This window comes from Thermobia domestica, chromosome 1 (genome assembly GCF_964235325.1).
Source record: "Thermobia domestica chromosome 1, izTheDome1.hap1.1, whole genome shotgun sequence".
Taxonomy (NCBI): Eukaryota; Metazoa; Arthropoda; class Insecta; order Zygentoma; family Lepismatidae; genus Thermobia; species Thermobia domestica.
This window is the reverse complement of record NC_137454.1, coordinates 294,339,032-294,354,744: the sequence shown is the minus strand read 5'-3', so window position 1 is coordinate 294,354,744 and position 15,713 is coordinate 294,339,032. Positions and strand designations below refer to the sequence as shown.

Here is a 15,713-nt window from a genome sequence, read left to right as displayed (position 1 = left end):
GTGCGGACTGCGCTGAAAAGTTTGTGCCACTTTGCGTATACAACGAACTGGGATCTTTATCATGTCACTTTAATTACAGTGCGTATCCTAAGAGAGAATTTGGGAGTTAAAATGTGTGCTAGAATAGAGTATATCAGGAGCTCTCATTATGGAGAGTTGAAACTTGAAATATGAACTCCTTATTAAAAGTAAATAGATGTTCCCAATGTTTCAGATAACTTCGCTTCTGAGGAAGAAGGAAGAATAGGGCAAGTTCTATGCTAGTTTTTTAATATATAAAAATTATATCAACGTTCACGGGAAAATCTTTGCAGCATATAATCATGCTTATTTTGTCATCAGTCAAAGAAAATAAATTTTCATGTGTGAAAATACCTCTTTAATATTTAAATTACTGATATGATACTAGTTTCAAGACAAAATAACTCCAACTGCCAATCTGTTCTTTCTTAGTAAAATACTTATAGCCTACAACTTCATGACTTATTAGTTTTTGGTTCAAGAATTTCAGTTCTTAGATAGGATTCATTATCTTCAAGCTAGTCTGTCTTGTATCAAGAATGTCTTCTTTGCAGGAAATCTTTTCTTTTTTGTTATTCTAGAAACAAAACATTTTATACTTGTGGCTTTATTCAGTCATAACTTGAAAATGTCAAGAAACGTTTTAATAAAAAAATTAACCGTCCATGATTCCTTATACTTAATATAATTGGTATGTACGTGATTAGTTAGAGATTCGTACTTTGTTAAAAGTACTAAATATAACATCAGAGCATAGGGAAATAAGATGAAATTAGAAAATTCCCTCTGACTTGAATTGTGTGTCACTAGTCAATCATATTGAATGTTGTTAAGAAAGAACGAGGTGTGGATCAATGTTGGAAAAGAGTTTTCGAGAGAAGAAAAGGTTTAAAGATATTGAACCACAGACAATATCTATAAAAAAATCTATATAAATAACAGATGGGTATAATTAAAACAAAGTTGAGTGAAAGCTGCTGATGTGAAACATAAAATAATTCAGATGATCAAGTATGTCCATACATGTAAATCACACAATATTAAGACTTTTACAATGCTACATAATACTTTTCATTTTGCTTGCAGAACCATCGTAATAATGATCCAAGTGAAGCACATGAGATAGAAGTGAAGGAAGTCATTAAGGAAGGCCATGATAGAGCTGATCCAAGCCAGTTTGAACTACTTAAAGTGCTAGGACAAGGGTCTTTTGGAAAGGTAATTTATAATTTTTTTTCAAAAATATCTTAAATGATGTAGCTATAAGTATAGTAAATTAAAGATATAATAATAGCAAGACAAGTATTGTGTAATACCTAGAATGGCACAAAACTTGGAAAACTGGGGAAAGTTAGGGAATTTGAGAAGACTGAGAAAAGTCAGGAAATTTTGATAGAAGTCAGACAATTTCGAAGAATGAGATTTTATAAACATTTAAAATGAAAAGTCGAAGATTATTTCAGATGTGATTGAGTTCTTGTTTTTTAATTGCCAACTCCAAGCTTAGAAACTTCTCTGCATTTTCCACTAATGATGTGTTACGAACTATTATTCTGTGGTTGTGCACATTATTCTTTGCTTTCGCTTGTACAGTGAAATATCATGGGGAATCATCAATGAAATGCACTTGTGTCAGAAAAACAATGGTAAATTTATTTTCGTGCAACCTTTTCCCGCATAATTCAAATCTTTTCCCGTATTCATTTCCACTAGTTTCAATTTTATTGGAGTTTTCTGTCCTGCATTAAGTGAAGGTTACTTAGTAATCACGTAAATGAAAGGGTTTTGAAATACAGTTACTCGGATGTGAACTTCTATGTTTCGTTGCAATGTATTTTAATTTGCAAAGAGCTTTATTTCGGAAGTCCTTTTGAGTTTACGAAAACTCCTCATAAAGTTATGCATCACCATGTGCATTGACACAGTACTCAATATATAGCCCAACTAATTTCATCGGACTCCTAATCTTCTAAATATGAAATACGTGTATAGATACCCAAGTGTACTTTCTACTTTGTATTTATAATACAATATTTATTGTTATACATTTATAGCTACATACTTAATCATTTTTGACCAATATGTTAATGATGATGCTTCTTGTAAGTTTTAAAGAAAATATTATTTATTCTCATTTTAAAATTATCTGACCTTAAAAATGATCCAGCAGTTTGCGAACAATATTGTACATGAGTTCAAATAAAATTTAATTTTCTTTCTTTTCAATCGTTCTTTGAACCAAATTTTGAATGTTTTATCAAAATCAATAGGAAATATTCAAACTATTCAGAGCTCCCAGCTGTCCTATTTTTCCTATATTTTGGAAATTTGTGTATATTTGTCCTATATATGTCCTATATTTCAGTTTTCTTTTATATTTCCTATATTTTTCAGTGATTGAATTATTAAAAATACAAGCCAAGAGCAGTTCCAGTGATGATTTAAATTGCTACATATTAATATGTTAAATGTGTCTTAGCATTTTTTCTGAGGGATTAGTAACTAATCTTTATTTATTTTTTTTATTTGCTTTTTCCTATCCTCCCATGTCCACTCTTTCTTTTCTTCTTTCTTTGTTTCCTGTGTGTTATTCTTCCCCAATGAAGCTTAGCTGAGGAATCTTGCCATGCTCCAGTTTTTCATAACGCAAGATGTGTTGGTATTCACCAGCCTTCCAAAATTGCTGTACACAATATGCAGGGTTCTCACGCGTCCTGGAAAACCTGGAAATAAAAGTGTGTCGTGAAAACGCCCTGGAAAAGTCATAGAAAGCAGAAAAATTGTGAAAATCCTGGTTGCTTTAGGATTGTCTCTCTGTGATCAGCACTGACAGAATATTTCTTTGATTTCCTTCCCAAGCAAAATCAAATTTCGTTACAGTCAGAACTACAAGAGAATCCGTCAGAACTTGAGATTTCCTGTTACACTTGCATACTTACATTTTCTTATGAGTGTAGACACTTTGTTTGATAAATTCCTTGTGATTATGCAAAAACAGGAACCACTTAACTACGTTTTGCATGGTGAATTCAAAGAATAATGACAAGAGTTGTAGTATTTGATCTGTACAATGAAAAAACTTCTGATCTTGTAAATATAAAAGTGAAAGAAGAAAAAAAAATACTGCCAGATAACAAAATTGATGTCGGTGATGAAGGCGCACGGTCGGCATCGAAAGAAGTCGATAAGGTGCAACAACAGTTATTCACATTAAATGCAAAGAAATTCTTCATAAAAGTAACAAGTTACCTTCAACAAAGGCTGCCGCTAAACAACTGGATCTTGAAACATAGCCAGATTTTGCACCTTGCTGTTAGACATGCAAAGGAATAGCAAGATAAGATATTGTCATCTTAGAAACGATTAGCGTCTAGTGTGATTTAGGTGTTGACCAGTCAGGAAATTGACAAAGCTGTAGACGAGTAGCAAATTTATATGAGTGATCAGAGCACGCGATGACTTTTTTGTTCATTGTAGTGTTGACTGTATTGGAACAAATTAATGCTGCTCGAAAATAACACAAGAAAACTAAGGTGTCCAACAATTACTAAACTTGTGAAAGCAGTGTTAACACTTTCATACGGGTAGGCATATGTTGAATGTGATTTCTCTACACGTAAGAGAACGATTCCATCCAAGAGACAAGGACTGAATAAAGAAACCGTCAATGGGCTATGAATGATTAAAAACAGTGCGTAAAAATGTAACCCTTAAGTACTCGCGCGGGGTGTTCACAGACCCCCAACCAGGCAACTTTTGTGTTGCTAGCCAGAAGTCCTGATGAAAAAATATTTAAAAATGTCTCAAAATGAGTTTTAAAAATCTGATTGCAGTAAATGTCTAGAATTACGCTACATTGTCGTAATTATTAAAAAAGATATATTTTTATTGTAATAAAACAAATATCAATTCGGGGGTCTACTGGACCCCCGTGCGCGTACTAGTGTCACAAAAAGGGCGCGAGTACTTACGGGTTAATACCACTAAAGAAATGTTAATGTACTACAAAGAAGTGCATAAGAAATATCGTGAAGATATGAACAGAGATTAGAACAGCAAGAAAGTGAGCATAAGATCACAGTAGAAAAGACAAAAGTGAGTGCCAAAAAAAGGAGTGAAGGAAACACGTGTGTTGAAGTTGATGAAGTTGAAAAATTCATTTCAGAGGGGAAACATTCGGCTTCAGAAAACAATAAAGCATCGGCTTATGAATGACGTGTCAGCTGCACAAGCCCTGATTGAGGCTGGAACCAAAAAGCTTAGAAACAATGGTGTCGCAAAAGTAATACGTGTACTAGTTCATTATTGTACCTTTTAAAATTTAAACATAAAAATGTATAATAGTGGTGGATCGAGGAAAAGGCATAGGCAACTCGGACCACAAGAATTTTTCTCTTAATCAGTAAATCTTTTTTTAACAATACAGCAGGTTTGGTGAGTTCTAAAAGTTATATATACTCTTATTCTGTATTAAACTAAATCTTGTTTCCAGTTGCCTATTGAGGTGAAGGAAGGCTTCATTGTATAAACCAAACTGTCCTATATTTTTTCAATGTTCTGCTGGGAGGCCTGACTATTACAAAACAGGAATCTTTTAGACGACGTGAAAAAAATATTTTGTAACTGGATTGCAGCTTTTGAGAGAGCACAAAAACTGTTCTAGGGGTTGGAGGGTATGCCATGGAGACACCCCTTCTAGCACTCCTCTCCAAAATCATAACAAAGACTGGGTTTCTTTATATAGCAGTTCGCAAGGAAATGAAAGGAAAGGAACGGTTATAATTCGCGATTCAAATTATGTAAAATAGTATTGATTTGTGTACAATGTACTGTGGAAGTAACGATGTTTCATAATGTGCAATTCTTGTTTTAATGTTGACATCTTCATATCTTTGCTGAAGGGGAAAAAATCTTAAATGAGATCTCCTATCATGTTCATATATTGCTGTCGTATTATATATATATTATTTTTTTTTATTTTCTTTTTTGCCAAAATCCTTGGGTTGGAACTTGGGAATCATGTAGGCTCGTTCTTTCTGTTGGTTCATTATCACGTATTACATTGAATCAAGGAATTTGATCAAAGGGATCGAGCATGTTTCAGATATGATGCGAGTTTGAAATATTCTGTATGTTCATGCTAAATCAAAATTCGGTAGAGCGTTCACTTCTGGCGCATAAGTTCCTGCGTTCAAATCCTGGGTGCGCGATATTGGTTTTGTGGAAAATAAACACAGAATGGTAGAATTTGCTCGGAGTTTTTCCGCTTCCTGCGTATTCGCATTCTTTTTGTTCTTACATCCTTAACTCAGTAATTACTATCTCGTGGATGTACGTGTGATGTTAAACTAATGATTTAATGTGAAGTATAAATGTTAAACTACAAGCTTTCGTCTATTAACAACCATGAAACGCCTTCGGAAATTGTGAAACCACAAATTTGCATGATTGACTACTTTCACCCGTTTAAACAATGTTTCGAGACAAGATTTTATTTTCTCAGGGATAAGCTGTCCTTTGCTCGCTTTGTAACATTGAAATTAAGTTTACTTTCTCGATAGTATTCGTTGCTGGAAAACAGAATTTTGTAAATGTGCGAAACTAATAGTTAATACAAAGTAATAGACATTATTACAAGAAATTTCTAATAAATAAATAAATAGAACAAGGGTATATGTTTTATTATTGTATATTAAAAGTTTTCATTGTTTACATGTTTTAGTTCATTATTTTCATTTTTTATCTTACAAATTTAACAATGTTTAAATGCTTAGGCTAAACACGAAAACTGTCTGAGTCTCAAAAAGAAAAGAAGTAAGAAAAATATTTTATACAATCATTAACAGTTGGCTTTTATTTACGACATTATATTGTATAGTAAGGCGATCGAGGAGCGGGGGCGGAGGAGGCATAGTAACAGCTTTTTGCTGGTTTAAGTAGGTGTTCAAGTTGGAAAGGCAGTATCGAAATTGAAGAGGTGGTGGTCGGTGTATCCAGTATTCCTGTGCGAATAACAAACAAATCTGTTTTCTAAGTATTCCTGCTGCAAACCACGTTCACTTCTTCCTGGTTGTTAGATATTTTTTATACTGGATTCAGGAAGTACCAAGTAACAAACTTTGCTCGCTGCATCATTTACTAGAAGAGCGTCTTTTTGCTGAGGAACATCGGGCGGCAAGCAGTAATAAGTCACATGAAAGCTAAAATACATATGTAGATGGCGGGCTTCATATGAAAATTAAGAACAGTTAATGTCTTTGTGTAATAATACCATAAATACCTAGGTAGAACCTCGAAGAGAATGCAAGTCAGTATCTTGGAGTGTCATCCTTTTTGTACCTCATCTGTACAGAAATTAAGGTTTCTGGCGATGTTGAGTGCTCAAATGTAGTTCTGTAGTGCAATGAGTATGACTTCGGGACCAATAGAAAATCGTGTTTGCAGGATTTACAGGGACTCTTTATAAAAAATAGCATTACAGAAGCAAAATTACTATGGTGGTTTAAAATGTAATGACGTAAATCAATGGGTATTGTTGATAAAGATGTCAAAGGATTTAAACTTATGTTCCGAGACAGTGAGATTGCCAGGAAAATGCAGCTTCAACGTGACAGCATATACTTTAGTTTATAGCTTATTATCTCCATACTCAAGTGAGCTAACTCGGTTGTTGATGAAGACATAAATGTCCGATTCTGGAATACCGTGAAAGGGCAGGTGTGCACGCGTAATTGAAATCAGCGTTTTTAGAGAATTCTACATCTTCTGATTTTTAAATCGCTTTCGTATTCACCGTTGAACTTAAAACAAGATCATTCAGATTTCAGTGGGTGGCCCCGATGTAAACTTAACATGTCCACATACCTTCGAGTCAAATATCAAGACGTCGCCAAATGGCTCTGTAATACTTGATATAGGAAGCTGTGGATTGCTTACTTTACATGGAAACTGCAGTTGAGGCAACGAACTTCGTTGACTTTTTAAGAGCTCTGTATAACTTATGTAAGGATGTTTCAAGCACGTTGTGCTGAATACATTCCTAGAGAGGCTAAGAACATTTTCCAGTGAAAGTTTGTTCTCTGTTCGCTTGAAAATAGCATGTTGCTGAGCGAGCAATTGATATTTATCCCAATCTTTTGTTGTATATTAAAGTTGTTAGGAAGGATAAGAAAGTTCCCAGCTCTTCGAGCTCAGTTCTTGTCAAGTATGTTGGAAGAAAATCAAGTGCGTAATCCTAAACTTCATTCTTTAAAAGCACTTGCTTCAAAAAGAGTACTTTTCTTTACTGAATTTCAGACTGACAGCATTGCTTAGGCTAATCCTTAGGCTAATGCTCAGTCCATTTCTTTACAAGGTTTCATCAAATAAAAAAATAAAATAAAAAATAAAAAATAAAAATATAAGATTGTAAAACCAGAAGCTTTTAGTTCTTCGAGTTTATGTATACGAATTGATGTGGAAAATGAAGAAAATTTTTTTCCTGTGAAAAACGTTGACGTTGGTTTTTGCTACACACACTGCCTTTAAGAAATGTCAACCAATAACGGATTTAGACATTTCGAATTTTTGCGGAAATCGCAGAAAATGTCTACAAAAATTTGTTCCTAAACTTTTGGAGAAGTTATCTTTCAGTTATAAATTGACTAGTGCTTAGTGCTCTTTCGTGTTTCGATTTTAATGTTTCTCCAGGACCTGATGTTGGAGTAGATCGCATGAAGTCTCTTTTAGCTGAACTCGTTGAAAATAATTGGTTGTTTGTTAGATGGCAGAACGACGGATGGAGTTGTGAGACCATTCAGAGAGTTTTGTCCGAGTTCACATTGAAAAATAATTGAGTCAGTATTCTAGAACTTGCCAGCATTTGGATGACCTTTGGCAAAATAATTTGGATATTTCGAGTGCAATGATTTAAGAGCTGTTTTTTAAATTATCTTAATGTTTTCCCGTGAAAATTCGAAACTAAAAAGAGAATTTAAAAAAACTAGTTGAACAGAGACTTGGATACGAAACAGTAGTTTCTAGAGGTGACCTTGAGAAACTATCCAGAAGGAAATGCAAAAACCGTAAAATACAATGATCATTCTAAACAAACTTGAAACTAAGAGGGCTAAAATAATGGAACATATGTACAATATTAATGAGGAAATAAAGCGTTTAGAGAAGCGAAATTGAATTACATACGAGTATCGATTATTATTTAAAGATATGTCGTAAATGTAGAACAGTCAGTTTTATGTACACACATTCACCCTTTTTCGGTGAGTGTCCCACTGTTGATTTTTCTTTCATATGTGACGAAACTTCCCTCATGTGACTAGCGTTACAGGTTAATTACAGGTAAATTTCTATTAGGTTAATGTGTTATAATTTCATAATAAAATACTTTGTATGTATTTTTACTATTATTCATTGTTATAGTTGATTAGGGGATATATTACGTATGGATCATCATTGCCATATTTTCTTTCCTTTGTTTTTCCATAAACATGGGAAAGTCTGTTACTAATTACATATGAGGAAAAATTTCAAAAAATGTCCTGGAAAACCGGGAAAAAATGTTCCGAAATTCTCTTCCGTAAATCTTGTCGCCATCTCACTATAGTCTTCAAAATTCGTTTACAATTATTTGGGAACGGCTCACACAATATAATTTCGTGACTCACTGTTCAGAAAGAGTAATACAAATGAGATTTAAGCTGGTAGAAGTTCTTATATCATTTCTATACTTTCATGCTATTTCGTTTTTATTTGTTTCATCAGAGTGAGTAGAAGCGTTAAAACTTTTAGCAATTGGGAAATTTGTGTAGCGAAGTTCCTTTATGTTTTCTGTCTGACTTATGCTTTCTAAAAGTACTGGAGAGGTTTGAGTAATGCCTTCGGGTCTCATCCTGATTGAAGGGAAAATCCCAACCTACACCTCCTCGTGGGAGAAAGCGGGCAACGCCTTAGGCGGCCAACGTAGGTGGGGACCGATTGACTCCCGGGATAAGGAGTCAACCTCTACAAGGTCCAACTTCTTCCTCGGAGGGCTGATGAGCATGTAGAGGTTAGGGCACCTCTTTGTCCTTAGGAGGGGAAACTGTCCTAAAAGCAGATGAGTCACAAGATGGTAATTTGCGTGGAGATGTGGAAAGGAAATATGAATACATATTTTTCCCATAAGAGATTAGACTAATGATGGTCTCAAAAATATTCAGGAAGTAAAATAGTCCTTTGTTCAGATCTCCGGTTGGGGACTACTCTAGGAAGAATCACCAAAGAAGAAAATGTTACACGTTGTCATAGGAACTTGGAACGTAAGAATTGTACGAAGTGCGTCTTGAAAATTTAAAAGTGGAAATGGATAAGTGTAAACTGAACCTAATGGGTTTGAGTGAAGTGCGATTGTCAGAAGGAGGTCAAGTTGTATCGGGAAACTACACAATATTCTACTCGAATGGTGCTTCACGATAGCAGTGAGAAACGAAATAGCTAAAAGTGTAACCAAGTTGGAATAAGTCTAAAATCAGTGGATATTGTTGTAATATACAGGGTGTTTCAAAAAGACACGGCAAAAATTCAGGGGCAGATTCCTGATGGGTAGACAAGTAAAAAAGTTCATATGAACATATGTCCGGAAATGCATCGTTACAGAGCTATAGCCACTGACACCACCCGACGGTGTGAAATAGTCACCTTCTGTCCAGAACTGTTTCCCGACGTATTACCAGAGTGTCGTGTGTGAAAGAATATGCAACACAGGTTCGAACGAAATTAATTATGCCGATTGCGCGTTGAATGGTACAAGAATCAGAAAAAAGCACTCGCAAATAATGCATAATAATTGGTATTTTTAATGTCCGTATTGGAAAGTGCAACACTAATACAAATGGCAGTGAGAAAAGCAAAACGACACAGGGATAATCATAAAGTCCAAAGAACCAGCATCAAACAAGAGTTACAACCACTAACAGTAAATTGTGTGCATCACCAGCGCTACAAAATCGATACTGTAGTACCTTACAGTAAGTGCTGAAAATGTCTTTCTTCTGCCCGAATGCAAGCTGCAGCCCGTCGCCGCATGAATGAACGAACGCGTGCCCAAGTACAAGGGGTGTTCCGTAGTCGCTGGCAAGCTGCTTCGATACGAATACGAAGCGTCTCCTCAGTATCCACAGCAGATGCGTAGACCAACGGCTTTAAATGTCTCCACAGATCCCCTTTTTCCTGATTCTTGCACCATTCAACGCGCAATCGGCATAATTATTTTCGTTCGAACCTGTGTTGCATATTCTTTCACACACGATAGTCTGGTAATACGTCGGGAAACAGTTCCGGACAGAAGGTGACTATTTCACACCGTCAGGTGGTGTCAGTGGCCATAGCTCTGTAACGATGCATTTCCGGACATATGTTCATATGAACTGTTTTACTTGTCTACCCATCAGGAATCTGCCCCTGAATTTTTGCCGTGTCTTTTTGAAACACCCTGTATATGCCAGTAATTGATCGATGACAATGAAGTAGAAGTAATATGTGACAAAACTAGTGACATATTGCATCCGGAGGGAAGAAGTCAGGTCAACGCCTTAGTAATGGGAGACTTTAACCCCTTCCACTACGATTTATTTTCTGAATTCTGATAATTGAAGTATAAGTTATAAAAGTGTATTATAGATTGTTTATCATTATATAACTTTCAAAACATCAATATAGTAACCGTACGTGATGCTACAATAGTTTAAATTTTATGACGAGTGTAGCTCGTCATTGTGCGATTTGGAACCGGGGGGCCATGACGAGCTAGACTCATCATTTCAGTGCATGGGGTTAACAGCGATGAAAGAAAGATCCGAGAATAAGATAGTGAGATCATTTGGACTAGGCAGAAGACACGCACAGAACCAAATGTTGATTGACTTCTGTGTGCAACATAATTTGGTGGTGTCAAATATAACATGGTTGAAATCAATGTTATGATATTTTTATTATAATACTGCACTATCGTGTCTAAGATAATTTCATGGCAGAAAAAGAATATTAAAGGATTTATCAAATAATTTAAAACGTTAAGTTCGGATGATCCCAGGGTTGGGATTACATTTTGCATTCATGCAGGGTTATGCGTTGAATTAAGTTGTGCAATATACAGAAAATATGATGTATATACATCAGTCTGAGACAATTAAACAAGTAAAGGTAGCTATTAAGTTAAACATGAATTCAGTTGTGGATTTTAGCTTATATTGGTCTACCTCAGAAAAGCAAAGAAACAAGAAGCAAACGTGAGAAATTTTGTATTTGTTTTCATCGTGCAAGTGGGATAGTTATTAAGTGCGAAGTGACATAAATATACATAAATATAAGCTACTAAGCTTACAATAAGGCATGTTGTAAGAATCCTACTTTCTTTCAGTCGTCGGATGCTATTAATTTAACCCATTTGAACCCAAATTAATTTTTTGTCGAATTTAATCTTTGTTCCTGCGAGATTGGTAGAAAAAGACGTAAATAACATATTTAAATATGTTATGGTCCACGAAAATGTCATGGACCCTTTATTTGGTAATGTTCCATTTTTGGAATAACGGGCCTGAGAGGTTACAGGTTTCTGAAAGAAAATATTTGAATTAAGCCAGGCTAAAGTACTATTTCGTTGAAATTTTAGGTTATAGATCTTACAATAAATTGCAATATTCATTAAATACAAAGTTTACAAATATTAAAACATGTTAATATTATCCATATCCACATAGCAACAGGGTTTTTTTTTTTTTTTTTTTTTTTTTTACATTATACTTATTTTCCAATACATTATATTCTTACTACTGATGGAATATAAAGAAGCACTTCCTTGTTGTGTTACTTTCATACTGTCCACATCTTGATTGTCTTTCTGATTTTACAATGAAATGTCCTTCTTTGTCATATCCCACTTCATTTACTGCTCGCTTGTTGACTGGTCGCACTTGGTTCGAAATAGGTCTTCCAACAATTGCAGGTCGTTGAGATTACATTTCTTAACGTGACTTTGCAGAAGGCTGACTTTCATTACATGTACTAGGTTTCGGAGCTTCATCCAACAAACCCTTAGCTGGCTGCTTTGCATTATCGTAAAAGAAGCTTCTCCTTTAGCGAGCAGCTGATTTCTAGATAGCTTCTCTATATCTGTTTCATCTTCTTACACACTATCTTCTTCCGAGAACTTCATTTTCTGGTGGTGTGATGACAATATAATATGCTTTTATCTATGTGCGAAAATTTATTGTTTTTATCTCACTGCAGTAAAGTGAAATCCATAATAAATGTTACAAAATATAATCAGGCATACCTAACAACTCCTATATATACGTAAATAAATGTACCATCCAGTAAATGACCAATCAAGATACCTGCAACTCTATTCGGTTGTCATTTTTTAACTGAAAAAGAGCTCCTTCATGTCTAAACGGTTAGCGTACACGCCTTTGGCGTGTGAGACCGGGTTCGATTTCAGGGGGAATTCATGTGGTTCGGATTCCACGTTAATCAGCAGGTCCCGCCTCATATAACCTCGCTGCTGAAAGGGACGTTAAATTCAGAATCAACTCAACTCAACTCAACTGAAAAGCGTACCGCATTGTTGTAACAATTAGATCAATCATTTGTTTATAAATTTCTCCTCCTCCATGAGACCAATAAATTGCGAATGCAAGCGCAAAATGCCCTCAAAAATGGCACAAATGGCATCAAATAAAAAATACGTTCATAAAATGTACGAAACAATTACTAATTCATCAAATAAAATAACCATATTCTATAGTTTTATGGGTACATTTACGCCCGTTGTTCCAATAATGGAACAAACAAAATGCAAACTTCATGTACCCGTTCGAGCCCGCTGTTCCAATATTGGAACATTCAAAATTCTAAACCGCTTTTATTTATAACAATCATAATCAATCGTTGCATTTCACATGCACTGAAAACTTAATACTTCCCCTTCTCAAATAGTATTATATACTTAGAAAATTCATAAATGTACAAAAGATTTACTTGCCTCCTTTGAGACGCCATAATTTGTTCTTAAGCAACGCAATTTATGTCGACAGTACACATCGTTCGCGCCAATTCAAGACAAAGACAAGTTATCTGCTAAATCACTGATGTCAAATTAAAAGGTCCATACAAAAATTGTTACTTTTATTCACGAAATATGATAAATAAAATTAAAGTAAAAAATGTTCCAATTTTGGAACAACGGGTTCAAATGGGTTAAAATACATAAGGGTTATTTTAGCATAATGAAACATCAGAATTATTCTTGCATTTTAAATATTCCAATTTCTCTTTCTGACAAAAAAGAGAATTGCCATGAAATTTAACCTAACAATAGTTTGTTTTGTGGTGTAATTTAAAAATAGAAGAACATTTTGCAATTTAATGTCCCACATTTATGCATCAAGGTTAAAGAAGATGAGATAATGATAGGATGGGAGGAAACGAGAGAACTTCGAGAACACGCAAGCTCGTGGCGTAAGTTGTCGTATGCGCAGCAAAATTTATTCAGGTTTAATTTATTTTCTTCTAGGTTATAATACTGACATGGCAAATAAATATAATTTTGCTTTGTTCCTGAAATATAATTCTCTCCCAACCACCTATGCAAAAGACTTGTCGAATGAATCACATGCTATACTAGAAATCAACAGAATATTTTCAAATATCCGTGCTTTCATCCTGCTGATTTCAGTAGGTTTTTCATAAATTACTCCTTAGTTTTGGGAACATTCGAATTGACAGTGAAAGAATTAGCAAATCGCGTGAAGCAGATGTTTATTCCTTGTAATCTGTTTCTAGTTATAATATTTTCCCTACTTCCATCACTTACTTCATCGTCCTAGGTTAAAAATGCAAATAACATATTACATTTGTGACTTAAAATTACCTAATTTTCTGTATAGTAGCTGTTTTGTTTAGAACGAAATTATTATGTGCGTATGCAATATTATCGTTCAGTTTCCACCTCTGACTGTGGCAAGAATGCAAGAAAAAAGTCAAACCTAAAGGGAATTCGTAAGGATTTAGGGTCATTTTTTCAGACTGTTTCTGAAAGACAGTCCTACTTTTTGTAACCAGAACTGTACAACGCATGAGCTATTTATGAATATCAATTTTAAAATTTCCCTTCCAGGTCTTTCTTGTGCGAAAGATTCTAGGAAAGGATTCTGGAACCCTCTATGCCATGAAAGTATTGAAGAAGGCCACATTGAAAGGTAAGTTGTTTTTTTTTCTTCTTCTTTCTTATAACTAAATTGTATCGTGCAGAAATATGACGAGTGTTTGTTTTCAGCTTCGTGGTTCTACTGCGTGTAGTAAATAGTTTCAAAAGTATACAACAGAAAAGTTCTCCGTGGAGATGTATTCCAAAACCAAAAATTATAAACTATTTGCATATGTGCGATTTTCCACTATGATAACAACATAATTAAGATGATCTGATATTTTGTGAGAACTCATGTCAGCAAATGGCATTTTTATTTTTGATATAGAAGACACGAGTTCGATTCCACGTCTGGATGTTAAACCCAAGCATATATTAACTTTATTTATTTATTTATTTTTTTTTTTTTAATTGTTCCTATTGTTTGTTTTTTAGGAACTTCTTGATAAAGTGTCAATTGCTTATCCAGTGTGAGTGAAATAATTAAGAAACCACTAGTCGTAAGTTCAGTCGTCAGATCTGGTGTAGGACTAACGTTGTACAAAGCAGAAATTAAGAATTGCATTTAACAAGAAATACGGTAAAATGCTACTTTCAAAGATCGAATTAATCTATTTTCTGCTCTTTAATAATTTGCACTGAACCTTTAAGAATTAGCATGGGTTGCACTGAACCTTTAAGAATTAGCATGGGAATGATAATATTCTTTATTAAGGATTTATACTATACGTTTGATTAGTTGGAGGTCGATTTCATTATATTAGTTTCGTTAACAAGTGAATCGTAAGCCATTCCATTTCGAAATTTAACTAAATAATATATTCAATGTGGGAGTGGAGTTGTACGTAGGAAATTCAGAAAATGTGGATGTCATATTTCTGTTGTATGATAATTACATTATCTTAGTGAGTGGTTATCTGAAATACTCGTTCTTTGTCCGGTAGAAGGAAAGATAAATAGAAAATGTTTTAATATAGCCCTTCCATTTCTGGCTCGAGAAATTCGTTCACGGGAGTTCAAATTCACTGGAGCTTCGGAATTGCCCCTCTACCATATTAAATTTGTGCGGATGAATTATATATATATATATAATATACACTTTGTGTACCAGCAACTCATATTCTAAATGTTATGCATTTTTGCTTAATAATTCAAAAGAACTTTTTAGTAGTAGTTAAATTGTTGTTTTCCCTCACCAATTCTTCACGAAATTTACAAAATTTGTGCAGGTTAGTTTTTATATATATATATACACTTAGAATGTATAATATATAATGTCTCTGTGTGTCAGTAGATAAAAAAGCAAACTCTCTTCTCCCAGGATTTGCTGTATTGAATTCCGTGTTAAAATATACTTAAGAGTTATCTTATTCCGAAAAACACTTCAATTAGTTTACGCATTATCTCCAACTAGTCGGGGGGGTGCTCACTTGTAGAACGTTCATCTCTGGTGCGTGGAGTCCCTGGTTCTATCCCAACGCGCGCCATGTGGGTTCTGTGGTCGACAAAC

The 15,713-nt window shown here is 34.5% G+C and overlaps 1 protein-coding gene across 3 annotated transcripts in view; it reads left to right on the top strand.

The window, feature by feature from the left end:
- The window catches only part of S6kII (Ribosomal protein S6 kinase II), a 171,323-nt gene that overhangs the window by 82,553 nt on the left and 73,057 nt on the right, over positions 1-15,713 (top strand). For all 3 annotated transcript variants that reach the window (XM_081726796.1, XM_081726794.1, XM_081726799.1), the window contains 2 exons: positions 1,108-1,239; positions 14,174-14,255. In XM_081726796.1, coding sequence (XP_081582922.1) covers positions 1,108-1,239; positions 14,174-14,255 — 214 coding nt within the window. The remainder of the gene's footprint in view (positions 1-1,107; positions 1,240-14,173; positions 14,256-15,713) is intronic.